General features: G+C 38.1%; 2 protein-coding genes across 3 annotated transcripts in view; one reads left to right on the top strand and one right to left on the bottom strand.

Annotated features, from left to right (window-relative positions):
- gpc6b (glypican 6b) overlaps window positions 1–6,623 on the top strand; it is an 80,307-nt gene extending 73,684 nt beyond the window's left edge. For both annotated transcript variants that reach the window (XM_005921401.3, XM_005921402.3), the window contains 3 exons: window positions 1,379–1,515; window positions 2,539–2,714; window positions 4,034–6,623. In XM_005921401.3, the coding sequence (XP_005921463.1) occupies window positions 1,379–1,515; window positions 2,539–2,714; window positions 4,034–4,242 (522 nt within the window). In that variant the 3' untranslated portion in view covers window positions 4,243–6,623. The remainder of the gene's footprint in view (window positions 1–1,378; window positions 1,516–2,538; window positions 2,715–4,033) is intronic.
- Window positions 6,624–6,669: 46 nt separating this feature from the next.
- Window positions 6,670–10,756, bottom strand: dct (dopachrome tautomerase). The gene is made up of 8 exons (XM_005921400.3): window positions 10,227–10,756; window positions 9,651–9,950; window positions 9,166–9,266; window positions 8,509–8,675; window positions 8,195–8,374; window positions 7,964–8,099; window positions 7,664–7,865; window positions 6,670–7,109 (listed from the first exon to the last, which is right to left on the bottom strand). Exons 1-8 carry the CDS (start codon window positions 10,510–10,512, stop codon window positions 6,934–6,936), a joined length of 1,548 nt encoding a protein of 515 aa, XP_005921462.1. The 5' UTR covers window positions 10,513–10,756; the 3' UTR covers window positions 6,670–6,933.
- Window positions 10,757–19,521: the final 8,765 nt, after the last annotated feature.

Raw genomic sequence — 19,521 nt, 5'->3', positions numbered from 1 at the left:
AGTGTAGCCTCGACCCTCTGGGCAGTATCAGAGCTGCTCAAGTGCTTTGGCATCAGTGTGACAGGATTAACACATCAAAAGCAGTGTCAAGGCCTACAGCAGCGTCACACAGTCAGTACAGCACCTTTCATGTTCTGCTCAGGTTCTCTACAATTTCACGTAAGCCAACAGCAAGTCAGACGGAAAAAGATAATGGAGCCAACCTGCTGCTATCAGGCTTTCCCTCAGCTTCAGTGAAATATGTCAAATTCTGTGTGTTTGATGAAAGATTGGAGTTCAACAGGCTCAAGTCAGGAAACGATATCTGACTTTGTCACATGGCTGGGATGCAAAGGAGCATTTATGTCTGGCATTCAGTTTGAAATGATTGCTGCAAGCCTGCATAGTCTTCCTTTCCATGATGCAAACATTTGATAGTCAACAGAGAAGGAAAAATTAAACCCAAATCGTTTGGTACGAGTTCAAGTGCGAAGATGTCTTCCTGAGGTTTATAATCAGCTTGTTAAGGTGTGTTAGTGAGCAAAAGTGAAATGCTTCTCTGCCTTTTTCACACGAGATGCATCCAGAGTAACAGTAAGCTTTATTCATCTCACTCAAATGCAAGTTTTCAACCTGCCATTTCTCATCCACTGTGTGTCAGAAATGTCTTAGTTTAATTTAGTGTTTGTATTTTCTCTCAAATGATTTTACAGCCACATACTGTTGTTAGTAACACTGTGGGATTTGGTTTTTTAATGACTAATCATGACTGTCAGTAATAGTAATATTATAGGAGCTTTACCTTACAATATAAACCACCTTGAGGCAATTGTTGTTATGATTTGATGCTATAGAAATAAGAAATAGGAGTATTTGAGAGGACTGTCATGTACGTTTTAGAAAAACAGCACATTGTCTTTTTCATATGTCATACATATATTAGGAGACATAATGCCTTATTGACTTCAATTTGTGTAATTACTTCAATCAGTTTGACTTTGTAGACATTTTCTCTTTAGCTGCTATTTTTTTATTACATTAACTCTGCAGAGTTTTTAGATACAAAAAGACTGTTTTGAAACATAATGAATAGCTTATAGCTGTTAATAAACGCCATATTAATGTGCAATAAAAATGTAATTCAGTAAATATTTCTGACCATCTATTCTTGTAGGTACTGCTGGACTCGTATTTTGTTTAATATTTGGGGCTGTGATGTGAGGAACTGAAGTGAAACTGATTTTTCTGTATTAATGTTACATTGTAAGCATATAAAAACATCAATAACATCCCTGAAACTGTATTTATGATATGTATCATCCTTGATTGGAAATCAGACTTCATGTACTTATACAGGAGGCTTTTTTCCTATCTCACAATGACCCCTGTCCTTGTGTAGGTGGTTGACATAAAAGAGAAACTAAAGGACTTCAAGAAATTTTGGTCCAACCTGCCTGAGGCGATGTGTGTAGAAGACAGAGTGACCGCTGGAAATGCCAGCGAAGAGGAGTGCTGGAACGGACACACCAAGGGCAGGTAAGGGCAACAGAGCCTGAAGCTAATGCCAGCTAACACAAAAGGGTAGAAGTCCAAAGTCTGTTCAACCTGCTTCATATTAAGAAGTCTAAGCCTAGAATTAAGAATCAGATTATGTGCTTTCACCTGCTCTGCAAGAGCTTAGCATGCGTTTTGATTTGAACTAAAAGTAAGCTGTTGTCTTAAACATTATAAAAAAAACTTTTCTATGTGGTTTCAATTCATCTCGTGTAAAATATCATTTGCTTCCATGCGTTTTGAATTTGGTGGCATATTTGTGAAATTGTGTTTTTCTTCTTCTTCTTCTTTTGTTTTTAAATGTTCAACCAGCATCTAGATCCATCTGTTATTTTGGTTTCATTTTAAAAAGCTAACATTTGCATTAGGGCTCCAGATTCCCTGGCCGTTACTGATCTAACTGAGAAATCGATTTTTGCTTTTAATCGTTATATCAGCTATATGATTTTGAATATTTTAAACTTCTTTAATTGTTTTAATTGATATTCAATGCTATTTTCAGTGGTAGAAAAAAACAACATCAATTAAAGAAGTGAAATTTTGCCTCTTTCACCTCAGCAAAATTTCAGACGTGTGTATTTTCCAGAGTGATCTGGACTTATGGAGAACAATTGCTGCTGTGTCAGATGATCTGTGGAATTCCATCACATGACGACCTGCCGCTTATTTATCGAGCAGGAGTGCATTCAGCTGACACGTTTTCCCGAGAGAAATATGTCAAAAGAATGTCAGAACATTACCCTACACGACTGGGTCAAATGTTCATTTTGCCAACATTGTTGTTACCTCAAAGAGCAATTCCCAAGTGCTGTACTGGACCCATGACTCAAAACATTTATGGAATTCGACCGTGTTTAGCCTGTCTCTGTTTTTGTTGAGTGAATGCTTCTGATGAGATTTCAGAGAAAGCAGTCTATAACAACTAAACAAAGTAAAGGTTTTCTTTGTTTAGCAACTAAACAGTATCAAGGAAAACTGTTTTTGTTCCTTTTCTTTTTCCATCAGGTACTTTCCTGAGGTCCAAAAGGATGGCCTTACCAACCAGGTGAATAACCCTGAAGTGGGTGTTGACATCACACGCCCAGACACACTCATCCGTCAGCAAATCATGGCTCTGAGGGTGATGACTAACAAGCTGAAAAATGCCTACAATGGCAATGATATCTACTTTCAAGACTCAAGTAAGCCATTTGCCACTTCTGTCATACACACAAATAGAACAACTCACTACTAATAAGCTGTCTGCCTAACCCTAAGGCAAAGGTGATCAGCGTCAGTAAAACTGCAAGCAGAACTAAAGGTGCAAATAACAAAAATTGTATAATAATAATAATAATAATAATAAACAAAAACAACAACAAAAAAACCTTATCTTCTGCCAGATTTATGAAATTTTGAGATGTCACACTGAGTGTGCAAAATCACGTTCTGTTTAACTGTACAAATGACACCGTTGTCAAAGGAGTTTACAAAGAAAAACATCTGGACTTCTTTAAGTTGCTTGAAAACGTTTCACCTCTCATCCGAGAAGCTTCTTCAGTTCTAAGGTCAAATGGTGGAGAGTCCCAGATTTAAACCTAGTGGGAGTATCCCCCCAAAGAGGGACAAAAGGACCCCCTGGTGATCCTCTAATCGCCTGAGCCAAGGTGTGAAAATGGGTGTGGGTCCCAATCAGCCAGGGATTCAGGTGAGCTCATTGTGAAACCTGGCCCCACCTTATCATGCAAATTCCTGAGGTCAGATGACCCAGGATATGAGGGGGTCCTTTTGTCCCTCTTTGGGGGGTTACTCCCACTAGGTTTAAATCTGGGACTCTCCACCATTTGACCTCAGAACTGAAGAAGCTTCTCGGATGAGAGGTGAAACATCTTCAAGTAACTTAAAGAAGTCCAGACGCTTTTCTTTGTAAGCTCCTTTGACTACGATGACCTGGATGACTGAGAACCTTCACAAACAAATGACACAATTACACTAATAAACAAAAAGTAAAGAATCACAAGTAAATACTCACTGCTAAGTTCATTTTAGCCACTTGGGGGCAGTAGAAATAGGGAGACACATTTTTTAAACATCTTTGCAGATTTTTACTTAATGTCTACTTGATGAATAAAAGTTTAGCATTGAGTCTAATTTAAGAATTGTTTTAAGTCTCCCATAAGTTGATGAGAAATATATTTGAAGCTGAATGTTTGACTGTGTTAACCAGGCAGTGTCTGTTTATTATTTACTGTTTAGCATGCGTGTAGTGTGTATATATTAGCATATCTGAACAACACTGAGTTTGTGATACAATGTGCTGACCGTAAAATTAAGACAATTTAAGAGACTAAAGGAAAACAGAGAATGACACATTTCCCACCAGGTGGGTGATAATCATGTGATATTTAAACCCTTTAATTTATACATGAGAAAGTTCCACAGTGTCTGCTGGAGATTTTGAGCAATGTTACACTGCTATTGCAGTGCTGTGCTCATTCTGGCTTGTGTTACGGTATTGCAGGCGATGAAGGCAGTGGCTCAGGCAGTGGCAGCGGCTGCACAGAGGTCTGCCCCACATACATGGACGGTACGGCTGCAACTGAAATCCCCGTGGTGAGAGCCGACCGGAGCGGGCCTGTGGATAACTCTGCCCCGCTCTGTGCACCGTCTGTAGCACTGCCAACCATGCTGGCCCTTTCAGCCTTGGCACTTCAGCGACAGTGGAGATAATGCTAGAGGAACAGGCTAAACATGGACAGCAGGGGTTTGTTTTTTTTCCTTTTTTTCCCCTTTTTTTTGCAGTTTTTTGTATTCAGGCAGATTGGAGCAGACAGCATTCAGACTGCCAGCTTCAAGGCAAGAAGAGTCTGCTCTGAAAAAGAGAGCAGTCAAGCATCATGAGTTCCCACTTTCCCAAAGATTGTGCAGTGCCATCCTTAGACTTGATATGTTTTGGCATCACTTCACCATCTAACAGCGATGCCACCCCTACTAACTCTGCTTCTGAGATTTTAGTAAAGGTATTATTGTAGGTCTTAATGTGGAAAAATATAACACGCACTTTGATTGTTTTGATTTTTTTTTTATTGCAAAAAAAATAGTTTATTGTGTGTTGGAAAAAATGTTGAGAATGTGGTCATTTTATACACGTATTATTTTTTTAAAGCAAAGGATCCTTTGATTTGATCTGAATGGAACATGTGGTTTTAACTGACACCTTATTCCATTGTCATGAACTTATGTGCCAACTATTCATTTCTGATGAGAAGCGTAATGCTGTCATGTTTATTTTTAGATCAAATGCAGCTTCTAAATTGTGTTTCACAATCATTTTAACTGTGTCATATGGAAAGATTGTAGTTAAACTATGTCATGGGTTGGTTATGCATCTGCACAGCTTTTAGCTATTCTCTTAAAAACCTTTCAGCAGCTGCATTGTGCTTAAAGTCACTGTTAGGGTTAAGATTGACATTTTATATACTAATTTGCCTTGCAGCAAATTCATTATGTGCAAAAATATTCTCATATCAAACTGGATCCTTAGGCTTCAAGAGTAGATAGCCTGGACAGATTTATTATGGAGCAGTTACTCACATTTAGAGAAGGTGCCGCTAATATATGGGTTATGCTGTCAAGGTAGATGCTGCCTCTGCAGCGTTGTGGTGTGCATGTCCTGGTATAAAATATATTTATACCATGTCAAATATTGTGATTGATAATATAATTAGTAAGTTAAGGGTTGCACAATGGGTCTCATGCAACCACTAAAATGCAAACTTGTCAGTAAAACTAATCAAAACTAATCAAATACAAAGAGGTGTTTAAGTGCTGCATACAAGTGTTCTTCTCACAGCACAGAGGAGGTCATGTGAAGTCACTGAAAAGCAGGATTATCTTCTTTAACTGTGTAAATGGACGTTTACCATTTTGCACTCGAAGACCATTACTATCAGTTCTTGGGCTGCTGTAACCTCGATGTTAATTTACAGTAACTGGGGCTTTTAGCATTTTCAAAAAATACTCTAGAAATATTTACAGGATTTTGAGATGATTCATTAATACTGTAAATGTTGTTTTCCCTCTTATTTTTAAGGTTCAGTAACCAAAGCATATTCTGTGTGTAAATGAACACTGTAGGACCAAAACTAAAATACTTTGTGACAGTATTAACAAGTTGAAATTACAAATTTAAAAAAAGAAAGAAAATTATATATACATAGATAGATATATATATAGATGTATATCTATATACATCTATATATAATAGTTGCAAAAGGTTATGGAAATATTATGAGAAGAAGCAGCAACAGCACATAGTGGTTACTGGAAATGTAAAGAAAGGGTCTCTAAATTTATCTGGAAAGCTTGAATGGTTGCGTCTGCAGCACAGACAGGCTTGAAGCCGGCCACAGTCACCTGTGAAATGAGAATCTGTGGAGACTGGACAGAGCTGAATGCTTCAGTGAAGTTCCTCACTAGAGCGTACTTACGGAGAATGTGAGAGGCCTGGCCGTGCTGAGGGGGGCGGACAAAACCAGCCTGTATGTACGTCCACTGTTCTCTGAGAGCCCGACAGGTTCATAACCAACAGGCCTGCTAAGCTTACATTTCCAAGGAATTAGCCTGTATTAAGTCCTTTGCGGCATATCACTGAATATTTGTTGAGCTTTTTCTTTATTTCATACGAGTCACTTTTTTAACCCACATTTATTTCAAGAATATAGAGGAAATATGTCAAAGTTTCATTTAAAAGGACCCATTATTCTACATTTTGATCTCATAAGATGCCCTTTTTATTGTTTTGTATCACTGAACCTTTAATATTTTTGCAATAAAATATTGAAAATGGATGTATGGTCAGACAAATTATGACTCACAAAAATGCTCAGTTTGGGTTTTTTGTTATCTCTTTGTTTGTTTTTCAGAATTAATGCATTGCTGTTTGATTTCAAAACTAATGAGGAAAGGTTTCTATGGGGTTTTAAAATAATTTCAAACTGAGGTTTGAAGAACTAGTTGAGCAAATATGCCTTACTGTTTTTGGTGCAATTAAGATTATTGCATTTTTGTTTTATTGCTGTTCTTGAGAATAAATTCTTATTTAAAAAAAAACCCAAAAACAATTTGTAATCATATATGTTTTATATATATTGATGATTGAGATGGTAAATCAGGTTAAAACTGGTTAAAGTAGAAATGCATTTAATTGAAGACTGATTTAAGAGTGCGAGGTACTTGGTAGAACAATCGTGTGATTCATTTGCTAACATGAAATTAGATGCAACAGCTAAAAAACAATATGCTATTCAAAGAGAAGATTATTATTCTGCTCTTCTTCACAGTCGTGACAGCAGACAGGGTGCTCCATTACTATGAGGTATGTTTGAGCACTCAAGCGCATTTCAGAACAACAGGTGAAATCTAGGCTTCTTCTGTGTACTTTCTATTTGTGAAATCTGCTTTTATCAGAGGTTCAAAGCCTCTGTTTCTCCGCTGACGCAGGTAGAGCACAAAGATAAGGAGAAGTACCAGGAGACCGATGAAGATTCCTCCCAGAGTGGAGCCCAGCACAAAAACAGCCGGTCCTCCATCTGCATCTGTATAGATGAAACAGGAGATGGATTGCTGAAACCTTTGCAGTTGCAGGTTCATTGAATGTGAATGAAATCTGTAAATAAGAAGATATTTATTCCAACATAACAAAAAGAGGGTTTTTTTATGTTGATGAGCCAGCGCCATGGATTTAAAAGTGGTCTGCAGTGAGTTGATATTTGTTTTGAAACATGCAATGTTGCCCTGTTTTATTAGTGTTCACTGAAAGGCCACACGTGTCAGTGGCATATATACAATTGAGAAATTTTGCCAAAAAACTATCCATTAAAACCATAATCTGTCATTTTCAGACTTTGGTCTTGAACCGATCATGTTGGCAGTCTAATTTAGAAAATTCTGTTTATTTTTTTTCTTTAATAATTGTATGGGTTAGGTATGTCTACTCTTCATGCAAACCCAGGCTAACTCTTTGCTCCACGCACACTGTACACACTTGAGTGAAATCAATCTTTACTCTCACCAGTAAGAAATTACATCAATTTTCCAAAAATGTCCACCTATCCCACCGATCAAAGTTTTTCTTTCACTATTTGCTCACCATCCAGGGAAATGGCATAAGAATATCCCAGCTGCTCAGATGGAACATACACTTCCTCATTAGTAATGGAAGGGAAGAAGGGAACCATGTTGTAGTCTCTGTTGTGTCCAATGGGGGCCATCTCATCTGGGAAAGTGGCGTTGGATGGAACAAACCTTCTCATCCATTCATCAAAAATAGCATCAGTGAAAGCATGGAGCACCTGCGAGGTACAAATGACAAATTTCATTTTTATTAAAATGAAAACAAAGTGTGTCAGAGATTTTTTTATCAGAGGAAACCATTGAATTAGGTTTTCACCAGAAAGATGGGGTCATTGGCTGCAGAGTGAGCCAACGAGCTGGTTCCATTGAGCATTGAGTGGACAAGATTGTGAAGGTTGTCAACGGTTTCGTCCAGTTCTCCATCAGGTTTGTCGTACCCTTCGAGAGCATTTCTGTGAGGTACAAACAACAGCATTAATTCATTTGTTCTGTGAAAGAGGTGGCATAAATGTAACATCATTAACAATGGTGAACACTCCACTTTTACCTAAAGCTAAAGGAGGAGTTGGTGAAATAGGGAGGGCTGTCAAAGTCCCGAATTCCAAGACAGCTTCTGACGTCAGTCATTGTAGGCAGAGTCCTGTTGCCTTGCCGGATCATCCCTCTCTGTATGAAACCTTCACTGGTTCCATTACAAAGGGTCACGAGACGATTGTAGTCGTCGAGACTGGAAATAAATTAGATACACGTAAAGAATTTAAATGTTTCACCAACATGTACCATGAACATTCGTTAATTGGTTACACATTTTTAATACAATTACTGACAATTGTTTCCCTCCAATCAGTATTTTCTTCTGACCTGTTACACACCACCCCCCATCTGGAGAACCTGGACTGGTTACTGATGAGGAAGGGGTTGTCTGGGTTTCTGCCTCCCAGCAGAGTGTCAGTACACACATCACACTCACTCTGCCCCGTGGCAAAGTTCCAATATGGGATTGCAAAATTCTCATTGCCAGTAAGTCTCTGCAGAAGAAAAGGAAACACTCGTGTTTCTATGAAAAAGTATTGCTAAATCAGCAACATGGCTCACTAGGGATGTTTTATAGGGCCAACTCTCTCTCGTTTATATTTTATATATATAATTTTTAGGTATACCATTTTTTTATTATCTTTTTTTTAATGCATGAGAAGTTTAAAATGTCTTTGTGAAATATTGTAAGAATGATTTGTCTGTCAATTTTTCACCAAAATGTTAGTCATCAGTAAGCTTATTGAATATAACATGCAATAATCTGAGCTTTAAACAGATGTCCCTTTGACAGGTCATTTATGTTTCATCAGTGAATTTAAACAAGAATTGTGCACGCAATTTAAAAATCTGATGAGCCCAAATTTTTTAAAAAAAAATGCAAATTGTTGTGCAAAGGATACACTCCTCTACTCTCCACCACAAAAAATATAATATTTTAAGAGATGTTTAAAAAATACAAAAATAATACAAAATTCCAAATACCTGGAGTTCTCTTTCCAAACTCAGGAGGTGATACCTGTGCCAAGTAATGAATGCTGGCCCTTTGTGTGAGAAATCAATGGCTTTGAAGGGACGACCTGGACCTGGAGGAAAATGAATTGTTTCATTAGCTCATCTTTAGTCTCACAACAGTTCTGAGCTTAATAAACACTATATCTAATGCCTAAAAATATGAATTTTATAACAAACATATGAGAACGTAAAACAAAAAGTTAAGTAAAAGCATTCCTCTTATCAGTTTATATGTTACAGAATTTTTGTAGTTACAGTAAAAAAGGTCTATACTTGGAATTTGTCAGGCTTCATAAAATTTCATTAAAAAAGGGGGGGAATCTGCTTTGTAGGTATAGTATTTGTCTTATTTGATCAATTCTAACACATATTTTTATTATTGTTATATTCCTGAAAAAAAAACACACATTTAATGGTTGTAGTGGTTTTGTGTAAATATGACCATGATGGTTTACCAAGCAGAGTGTCTCTAACAGAGTAGTAATGCTGCCAGACAAAGAAGTCATAAACGGAGATGTTGGCAATCTGTGGCTCGGTTCCATTTGGTCCGAGGAGTCCGAGCCAGTGCTGAGTGGCGATGACGTAGTCTGGGTGGATGCTGCTCTTGGCCAGTTCCAGAGCGTCCAGGAACTCTTGGAGCTCTTCGGGGGTCAAGGAGTGGATATTCTTCCGCACAACGGGAGCTTTCCTCTGGTCACAGTTTGGTCCGATCCAGCCAAACTTGCACTGGCCGCAATCATAACCTGCAAAGTTACCTGCAACATAAAGAGCAAATTAATTGTCAAATTGTGCACAAACATGTAGTCACAAAACACTGTACAACAAAATAATAAAACCTAAAAATGCAGTTTAAATGCAAAAGATAAAAACAGTTACTACTGCTAAGAATCTCAACAGAAGGCCTCATTAAATAAAAAGCAGACAACAGACAAGGTTTAACACAACCCTTTACCTAGTTAAATCTAAGTCTACTTTAACCATTTGCGGATTTAACTTGTCTTATTTATCTAAATAAGCTGGTCAGCACCCACCAGTACATCTGCAAGTCTGATTGAAGAATTTGGTCGGCCACCTCTCTCTGTCATCAACATTCCTTAGTCTGTACGGTCCTCCCCAGGGTTTCGTGTCGACTCGAACAGCAGTGCAGCTTCCTCTTCCCGACAGTGAGCCACACACATTGGCAGGGTCTGAGCCCACAGCAGGGCAGCACTGCTTGGACAAAATCCCCTCCACTGTGCAGCACACTCGAGGAAACTGAGCCTCTGACAGGTCAGGGCCAAAGAGTAAACAAAGAAGACCAAGACCCAGAGCAATCATGATATATCACCTGTTTCTTTCAGTCAGCAGTGACAAATCAGTTTGTAGATCAAATCTCAGCTGTAATACGCTCAATTAGTTACCCCAGAAGAGTGTGGAATCTCACTCTGCTACGGTTCCTTGCTGTGTATCTTTGAATTAGATTCAGTGATAGGTTTAATATCTACAGAAACAACTCCTGCAGCTAAATCATGTTGTGTTCCAGTTGCCTCCATGCACATTAAGAAAGCCTCTGATTTCTGTTCTTGCTTTTGTAGAGGAGGATTAAGCCACTGGTCTTGTGATGATCACCTGACAGCAGAGCTGTGAGCCACACTAAGATCCGGATGAATTAACCAAGCAACTGCCTGAAGGAACTATTAAGGATATGTATAGAGACTTTATGCCAAAGGACTCCATTGTGATTTTTATTTGTTAGCTGTGGTTGAGTCATATTCAGCTATCCAAATAGAACAAAAATAGTTTTCAAATCAGTTCCCCGACTGCATGCCTAGTAAATCTAAATGGGAGACTAATCACTTTAATCCTGCCAGACGTTTTCTGAAAGTTTTGGAGCTTGTTAGTACAGGTTGGTTTTGAGCTTTTTGCCCTCCACATTTTCACCGCAGGTCTCAGCTGACGTCTTTTGTTATCCATGTGATCTGCGGGAAGAACAGCAGTAGAGGTATTACGACGTTGTTTCAAAGAACTCTTTTATCTTTCACACACTATACATACAGTGTCACTGTCTGTGTGATTCCTAACAAATAAAGAGCAAAATGGCACATGACAGTATGAAACTACTGGAAAAGGTTTGATATCCATCCATTCACTTCCACTTATCCTTTTGCAGGGTTGATAATTTGTGCATATTTGATATCAGTCACATAACCAGTGGCAGAAGAACTATGATATTTTAAATACACACAGCAGAAAACCCTACAATCAAAATGCATCGACATTAATTGCTGCCTAAACTTAATACCTGGTTGTGCCACCTTTAGTAGTAACAACTGCAATCAAGCATTTGTGATAACTGGCAAAGCATATTTCACATCGCTGTGGAGGACTTTTGTCCCCCTCTTTTTCTTTTCTTTTTTTTTTTTGCCTGTCCCGTTTGGCTCTTTTGCCATCAGAATTGTTGTCTAAAGGAAAAGAAAGATGCCCAACGGATTTACTTTACCAAATTGACCATCCCAGCCTTGCCGTAATGGTCTATTTGATTCACCTTTTATTGTTTATTTTATTTTCACTTACTGAATACAGGACAGACTTGACTGGGGGAAAGAAGGGGAGAAAGAAAGAGGGAAAGAGAAACAGCTGAGAAGAGGGACGGGGGAGAAGGGCAAAAGACAAAAACCAACAGAACGGGCAGAAAAAAAAAAGAAAAAGAAAAAAAATACATATATCAATCACCTGGATCACCTGCTGAGAAAGAAAAAAGAAAACAAGCAGAAGAGAACCCCCTCTTTTTCGCCGAATTTTTTTTAATTCAGGCACACCGGAGGCTTTTTGGGTATGAACGGTCTGTTTAAGGCCATGCCAAAACATCACATTCTGATTCAAGTCCAGACTTTGACTAGGCCACTCCAAAGCATTCATTTTGGGGTTGTTGTTTTTTTAGCCATTCAGAGGTGGACTTGCTGGTGTCTTTTGGATCATTGTTCTGCTGGCCAACCCAAGCTTTGGGACATGGTCAAGCATTCTCCTTCATTATATTCTGATATAGAGCAAACTTCAAGATCCAGTCAAGTCCTCCAAGTCCGGAAGCACTAAAGCAGCCCCAGACCATCACACCATCATCACCATATCTGTATTTAATCGGTGGCAAACTTTTTTTTGGCGAAGTTACATGATGTGTACTGTGTCAGAAGGGACGGTAATCTGATCAAGATATTATCATAACAGTACAGTAGCGGTCAAAGTTTCCTTTCAAGAGTTCCTTGAAAGTCCTGTCTGAAGACAGAACAACTTGTTCTGATAATAGCTGAATAACTCTACTGTGTCCAAAAGACTTTTAAAGAGTGGTGTTAATGATGCTTTTAGATTTCACTGGATTCCATGTGACAAATTGTATTATTAGCAATCAGTGCTGAATGAAATGGAACAGAATAGCCCTTTATTGTCATTGTGCAACGAAATTCCTGGATACAAATGAAAAACAAATAATAGTAAACTAATAAACTTAGTTTATTTTCAACACTTAAAGAAGATTGAATTAGTCACTAACCACACACGCCGTTGTACTTGTGACTGAAAAGTATGAGTTCTTTCTCTTTGTGGGTTTGAGTTTTGATACAGTTTGTTTCTCACTGCCCTTAAGAAATAAATCTGTTTTACCCAGCCTGTTTTCAGAGGCAGAACAACTAGAAGTACTTTCTGAGTGAAACCACTAATCCTTACATTTAACAGACCCATACTATTACTTCCAGCAGTGGCCTTCCATATGGCTGATGAGAGCCTATGTACATGTACTAATTAATGTCATGAATAGGCAGTTTTCCCCTACTGGGGAAGACTTCCTTTACTCATATCATTAATAGTAAATGTAAATTAAATTGATAAAAACTGTGTGCTATAACACAGGGCTTTTTAATGTTAGGCCCACGGTCTGTACCAGTGGTAGCCCATGGTTGTGTTACATGCAAAAAGAATAACATGTGGAACTATGCTTTTATTTCATTAGCATTTTTCATCATAACATAATAGACTGTGCTCAAAACCCATTAACCAACACAAAATTTTAAATAGCCATAATTTGAACACGAAGAAAACCTGTTTTAAGTGCAGCTCAGTCATACAATTCCCCCCTTTTCATAATGGGATGGCATTCATAAAGAAAAGTCAGTAAGTATCCAAGTCAAAGTATATTTAACTTAACAACTTTAGCTGTTGTTATGATTCAGTGCTAAAATGAACTGAAAACTGAATTGAAAATAGCTTAACAGAGGTAAAGTAAAAATAAACACAAGTTTTATAAAGCAAATGTAATCGCGGCTCCATGAGAAAAGTCATGTGTGACCATTGCTTTCTTTATGCAACAGGCCATGTGAGGTTCACTGCACTCAAAAGGATTAAGAAGCAGAACTCCCTGGAATTTCTCTGTTTAAATTATTTCACATCAGTTTCAGTAAATAAGTGTACCTACTTGTGCAGATGCAGACTCACAGGCCGTTTGATTGTGGTTCATCACAGTCATGGCTTGCCATGTGTACTAAATGAGATCTGTTGCCACTGAATGGCGTGATAGCTCACGCAAACCAATAAAGAAGTGTAAATCGCATCACAGACAAGATACGATCAATCAAACACTAACAAGAAAAACATGTTTTAATGGTTAAGCAAACAAAATTAGAGACGTGGGGGAAAAACAGAAGTGAACACAAACAAATCAGTTTGAGTTAGAAAAGACTAAAGTAAAACATCCTTAAAAAGTAAGTAAATTAAATGTATTTAATTAATTTGTTAAACATAGTGTGCAAATTAGGAAAACTTATGGGAGTCTTTTGCAAGTAAATCCTAACATGGCATCATCCATATAATGGAGTATAAAGATAAATGTTATAAGGAGTGGAGCTCTAGAAGGACTTTACATCCCTCGGTGGTGGTAGTGGGGGTGTTGGTAAAGAATGCAGAGCGATAGCTGCAGATGGATTTGATGTGGTGCAGAACTTCTCAAGAGTCATAGTTGAAGCATCCTGCTTCTGATAACAATTCAGGGAAAGAGGTGGAGACGTGGATTTGGTTTGCAGCGATCAGAGAGCAACAGAGAAAGAAACGGTTTTGAAGTTTGACACCAATGAAATGAATGGCTCGAAGAGGCTGTAGCAAAATGTGTTTGGTTTATCTGTAAGCATGAACAACCTGGGTCAGCTGATTGAGTTGGAAGCACAGAAAGTCAAATAAAGGAAAAGAGAAGTTTGCTAAAGAGAGTCACAATAAAGACAATGTTTTAGAATAATTACTTCATTGGGCAACAAACAGCACGAATAAGGGAGACGCTGAGTGAGTAGGTCTGTGCAGGTCATATTTTGAATCTAAAAGAAGGTCATTCATCTACGGAGCCCCGCAAGGGACGTGGGAGAAAAAAAAATAAGATGAACTTTTGCGAGATCTCGCAAAACAAACTCGAGATCTCACAAAACTTTTGCGAGACGTATCACGAGTACACGAGAACGCAAGTACGTACGATTTCTCCTCCATATTCATATCGGTCTTTTAAATGAGCCCACACTCTGTACAAATGCACACAAACATGAAAACTCAAAGAGAGCAGAAAAGAAACGATCATGTAACCCTTGCTGTGACTCAGACGTGAAACCTAACAAATATGAAATTTCTATAAATCAATTAAAATTATACTCACTGTTTTACAGATGAAAAACTGTCTGGGGTTCATTTTAAGTTCAGTTTAATTCAATTTTATTTATATAGTGGGAAATCATGACAACAGCTGCCTTGAGGAACTTTACATTATAAGGTAAAGACCCTACAATAATGCAAAGAAAACAGAAAACTCCAGCAGTCATGCGACCCCCTATGAGCAAGCCCTTTGGCGACAGTTGGAAGGAAAGCTCGCTTTTAAAAGGTAGAAACCTCCTCCAGAAGCAGGCTCATGATTATCAGATTTCTTGAATAATCAAGATTGTAGGCCAGGATTTCAAATTGGATTAAATAGTATATATGGTTAATTATAAATTATTGCTACATTTTTGACAGATTATGCACTTCTGTCTACCCTTCTCTGAAATTAAAGTGCCAGGGAACACAGGAGGTCCATACACAGATGTTGTCATTATGCTCTTGTCATTTGCAATTTTTTAGTTGTCTGTACTACATAGTCAAAAAAAAAAATTAGAAATTGATTAGATTTCAGTTTATTTGTCCGGTAGTTCAACAACACATATCATCCTTTCAGAAGTGGCGAGTTTTGCCAAAATAGCATTCAAATGAAATTGCTGTTCATCAACAGGACAGGTGGGTGCAAAGAATGTATTATTCAGCTGATAAAATAAGCTTCAGATAAATTCAGTGACCAAAAAAGAATGTTTATGTCTATTTGAAATTCTAAGAGTTCAAAAGGTCTTTATTTAGTTCTTTATTTTTTCAGTTTTGTTTAACCAACATTAAAAAAGGAAAGCTCGTCTGGAATCAGAATAAATATTTAAAAAACAATAGCAAAAATGACATGAAATAATTATATTTTTAGACTGAGAAACTTGAGTTTAGAAAAATGCAAGGTGCCCCCCCTCAGATTATGATGCCCCTTAGTACCATTTCGTGTAGCCTGCCAGTGTGACAGTTGGCGTTATAATATATATGAAGCAACAAGGCATAATAGAATATCTCTTCGATTTTAAACTATTCTAGCCAACATCAACAACTAAATATTCCCGTCATTAACAAATACAGATGGTGTAAATAAACTCACCATTTAAAAATTATTACAAAATACTCGACATAAACCACCATTATCTGAGTAAACACTGTACATTAAAACTCCTAACACATTAAATTAAGACTTGTGTCTTATGTTTTGATCCATGTATCAAGCCAAATAGACAGTTAAAGTAATTCGAAGTAATACACATAGACATAGAACTTGATAACATTTGACAGAACATTACAATGTTTTTGTGCTAAAGAACACTCAGAATATCATTAACAGGCAGAGGCTCCCCTTTATACTTTAGTTCACTGACCCTCCTGTACACAACAATAAATATTTCTATATAAGATATTCTCATAAATGACTGTGTACTAGAAAGCTTACAGTTTAAAGTCTGTTTAATATCCAGATATCCAGATAATATCGCAAAACTTTTGCGAGATCTCGGAAGAATTTTTTTTTCTCCCATGTCCCTTGCGGGGCTCCGTATTCCTCAGCTTGTGCAGTTAGTTTTAAAAGCATGACCCTGCTTAATTTCTGGTAACAAGATCAGCTACAAGTATTTGTATTTGGTAGATTGTTTTTAGGTTCTTTGTCTTTTTAAAAAATGGAAAAGCAGAGTGACCTAAACCAAATCCCCCTTTCTGTCAAAGCTGGTGAGCATCCACTTAACTTGGTCTCGGTGGAGGCTTTAAAAGCCTGAAGTCACAGTATATTTTTTTCCTTTAATTTCAACATTTCAGAGTCAATATATAGTTATATAAATGATTGTATATACAATTTTATAAACTATAAAATTATATAATATGTAATTTGAGTTATTCATTTATGCATACTGATATGTTATAGAAAATAGCTTTAGGCCTAAGTTAAAAGCAGATAATTGTGGCTTATTAACATTACAATGTCTGCCAACTGAATTTTATGAATTACATTCATCCATCAATCCTTTTTTAAACCATTTAATCAGGGTGGCAGTGAGGCTGGAGCCTATTCTGTCTGTCATTGGGTGACAGGCAGTGTACTCCCACAACAGGTTAAATAAAACACAGAGATAAAGACAGTTATTCATAGTCTATTCCCAAATTTACAGTTACCTGTTAACCTGAAAAGACATGAGTGAATTTTCTAGTACTAAGACATTTTATTTCATTTTTTTTATTCTGATTTAAACTTAAGACAAACAAAGATCTGTATGGTGCAGAGTTTATAGAAAACATTATTGATTTAAACCAGCCATCAAACTGACCCTTATTTAAAATGAACTCTGATACCCAATTATCAACAAAGTGTTGAGTTCTTATAGTAAACTTATTAAGATTAAGATTAAGATTAAGATACCTTTATTAGTCCCACGAGTGGGAAATTTCATGTTAAGGCTGCCGTCCATTGCCTGGCCAGCGCCATCTTACCCTCTGACCATACATACATTACAAAACATCACATGGGGGAAGACGGGTCAGAGAGGTATAACAATGGAAAATGCACAACATGAGGAAAGACAAGGAGAAAATAATAACTCCCCCCAGACTGAGCTCCAACAGGGAGATCAGTTTGAGAACAGAAAAAAAACACCTCTGCACATAGCAAATGGAAAAAACTCTTAATACACCATAGAAACACATGACAAGCAACAGGGATGGGTACAGGGTAAGAGACAGCCAGTGTAGACAGTGCATCCAGGCCTGCAGCATATGCGCTGGTCTCCTTGATCCGCCGTCTGCATCAGAAGGAAATAAGCGTCGAAGGCGTTTGGAGGGGGAGGTGGATGAGTGTGGTGGTTTTTACTTTAGTGCGAACAACTCATAGGAATTTCAAAGCTGTTCTAATTGTCCGACACTGGTCTCTCAATCTCCCGTTGGAGAGCCGTGAGCTTCTCCATGATGTTATCAACCTTTCGCTCCGTGATGTTGTCGTTATTGTGCTCAAAGAGCAGATTCTGAGAACTCACAACTGCAGTGAGCTTCTCCAAGATGTCATCCAATTTGCACTCAGTGGTGTTATTCTGAGTGTTCACGACAGACGCAAGCTTCTCCAAGATCTTATCTGTGCTGCACTCAATGAGCACATTTTGAGAACTCACGACTCGTCCCATCGTTTCAATCCCAGCGGGCAGCCTTGTGGGGGGTTGAACAGCCAATATCGCTTTCTTAATTCTTCGATAAAACAGGGCCAAGCCAGCTCCGATCAGCAAGAACCCTGTTATCATGGTTCCGAATAGGTAGATATCTTCAGCGTCTTCGATCGACAGTCCCGCCAGGCTCAAAACCCTCCAATTATGCCACGCATTCATCGTGTATCCGGCAGGCTCACCCGAGCCCAGACTTCTCATTGAGAGAAGGGTGTCAATAGCATTCAGGGACCAGTTGATCAAATCCATAATTCTTCTTTTAGGTTTTAGAGAACAGACTGTGAGAGAGTGTTCCAGGGAAAAGTAATAAAAACACGAGACTAGACAAGGACACAAGAGGCTAAGCAGGGAAGATATGGGAGAGGAGAAAAGTGCGACCACCTTCATCAAGAGCCAAAGAGTAATACACAGCAAAAACAGGATGACTATATTGCACTCTAGCACTAATTTTGAGAATGAATGGACATTTTATTTCAAATGAGAGTGGAGCTTAATAATTGATATTTACAAAAGAAAACTCAACCTTTGATCAGTGTTTTCAGATACTTCAACAGCAGGTAGCAGCTCTCCACCAAGATATATTCATCCTGTGAGAAGCGTTTCATAGGTAGTATCTTCAGCACTCAGGCTCACCCGAGCCCAAACTTCTCATTGAGAAGGGGTGTCAATTGCATTCAGGACCAGTTGATCAAATCCATAATTCTCTTTTAGGTTTTAGAGAACAGACTGTGAGAGAGTGTTCCAGGGAAAAGTAATACAAAAAACACGAGACTAGACAAGGACACAAGAGGCTAAGCAGGGAAGCTAAGGGAAGGAGAGAGGAGAAAAGTGCGACCACCTTCATCAAGAGCCAAAGAGTAATACACAGCAAAAACAGGATGACTATATTGCACTCTAGCACTAATTTTGAGAATGAATGGACATTTTATTTCAAATGAGAGTGGAGCTTAATAATTGATATTTACAAAAGAAAACTCAACCTTTGATCAGTGTTTTCAGATACTTCAACAGCAGGTAGCAGCTCTCCACCAAGATATATTCATCCTGTGAGAAGAAGATTTTGAGGAGAATGTGACAAGACAGAAACAGTGATTTGCATCTCATGACCCTCAATTGTCTTTTCCTACACAGGTTTCAACTCTTCTCTCAGGCTCAACGTCTGCTTAATACTCCATGATGCATCTTCAAAACACACCAGGACAAATGTATCCATTCTGGCAAGTACCAAGATAATTACACATGGAGCTGAAACTAACTAATTGTTAGCATGTGGATGCAGAAATCCAGCACCATTTTCTTATCACCGTGCAACTTTGGACGTGCGTCATAGGAATATGTGCTGACCACACAATAGAAGGCCTATTAGATGTTAAACTGAGGCCTCTTCAGTTAGATTTAAGAGACGTCAATCTAGAAACTGGTGAAAAACAACTCATTCAAAAGTTTTTTATTGTTTATGTCTTTACGCAACGTGAGGCGCCTCTCTACAACCCTTTCTACAGTCTTTTGG

This window comes from Haplochromis burtoni, unplaced genomic scaffold (genome assembly GCF_018398535.1).
Source record: "Haplochromis burtoni strain Fernald_Lab_line unplaced genomic scaffold, NCSU_Asbu1 Contig_48, whole genome shotgun sequence".
Taxonomy (NCBI): Eukaryota; Metazoa; Chordata; class Actinopteri; order Cichliformes; family Cichlidae; genus Haplochromis; species Haplochromis burtoni.
Note: the sequence above shows the minus strand (reverse complement) of the source record. Positions and strands in the feature narration are given on the sequence as shown.

Bases quoted from the DNA above. Each gene is read 5' to 3' on its own strand.
- dct (XM_005921400.3), bottom strand. From the start codon at position 10,512: ATGATTGCTCTGGGTCTTGGTCTTCTTTGTTTACTCTTTGGCCCTGAC. The intron at 9,267-9,650 runs GTAAACCATCAT...ATTTTCCTCCAG, and splicing joins TGTTAGAGACACTCTGCTTG to GTCCAGGTCGTCCCTTCAAA. The intron at 8,100-8,194 runs GTAAAAGTGGAG...TGTACCTCACAG, and splicing joins AACTCCTCCTTTAGCTTTAG to AAATGCTCTCGAAGGGTACG.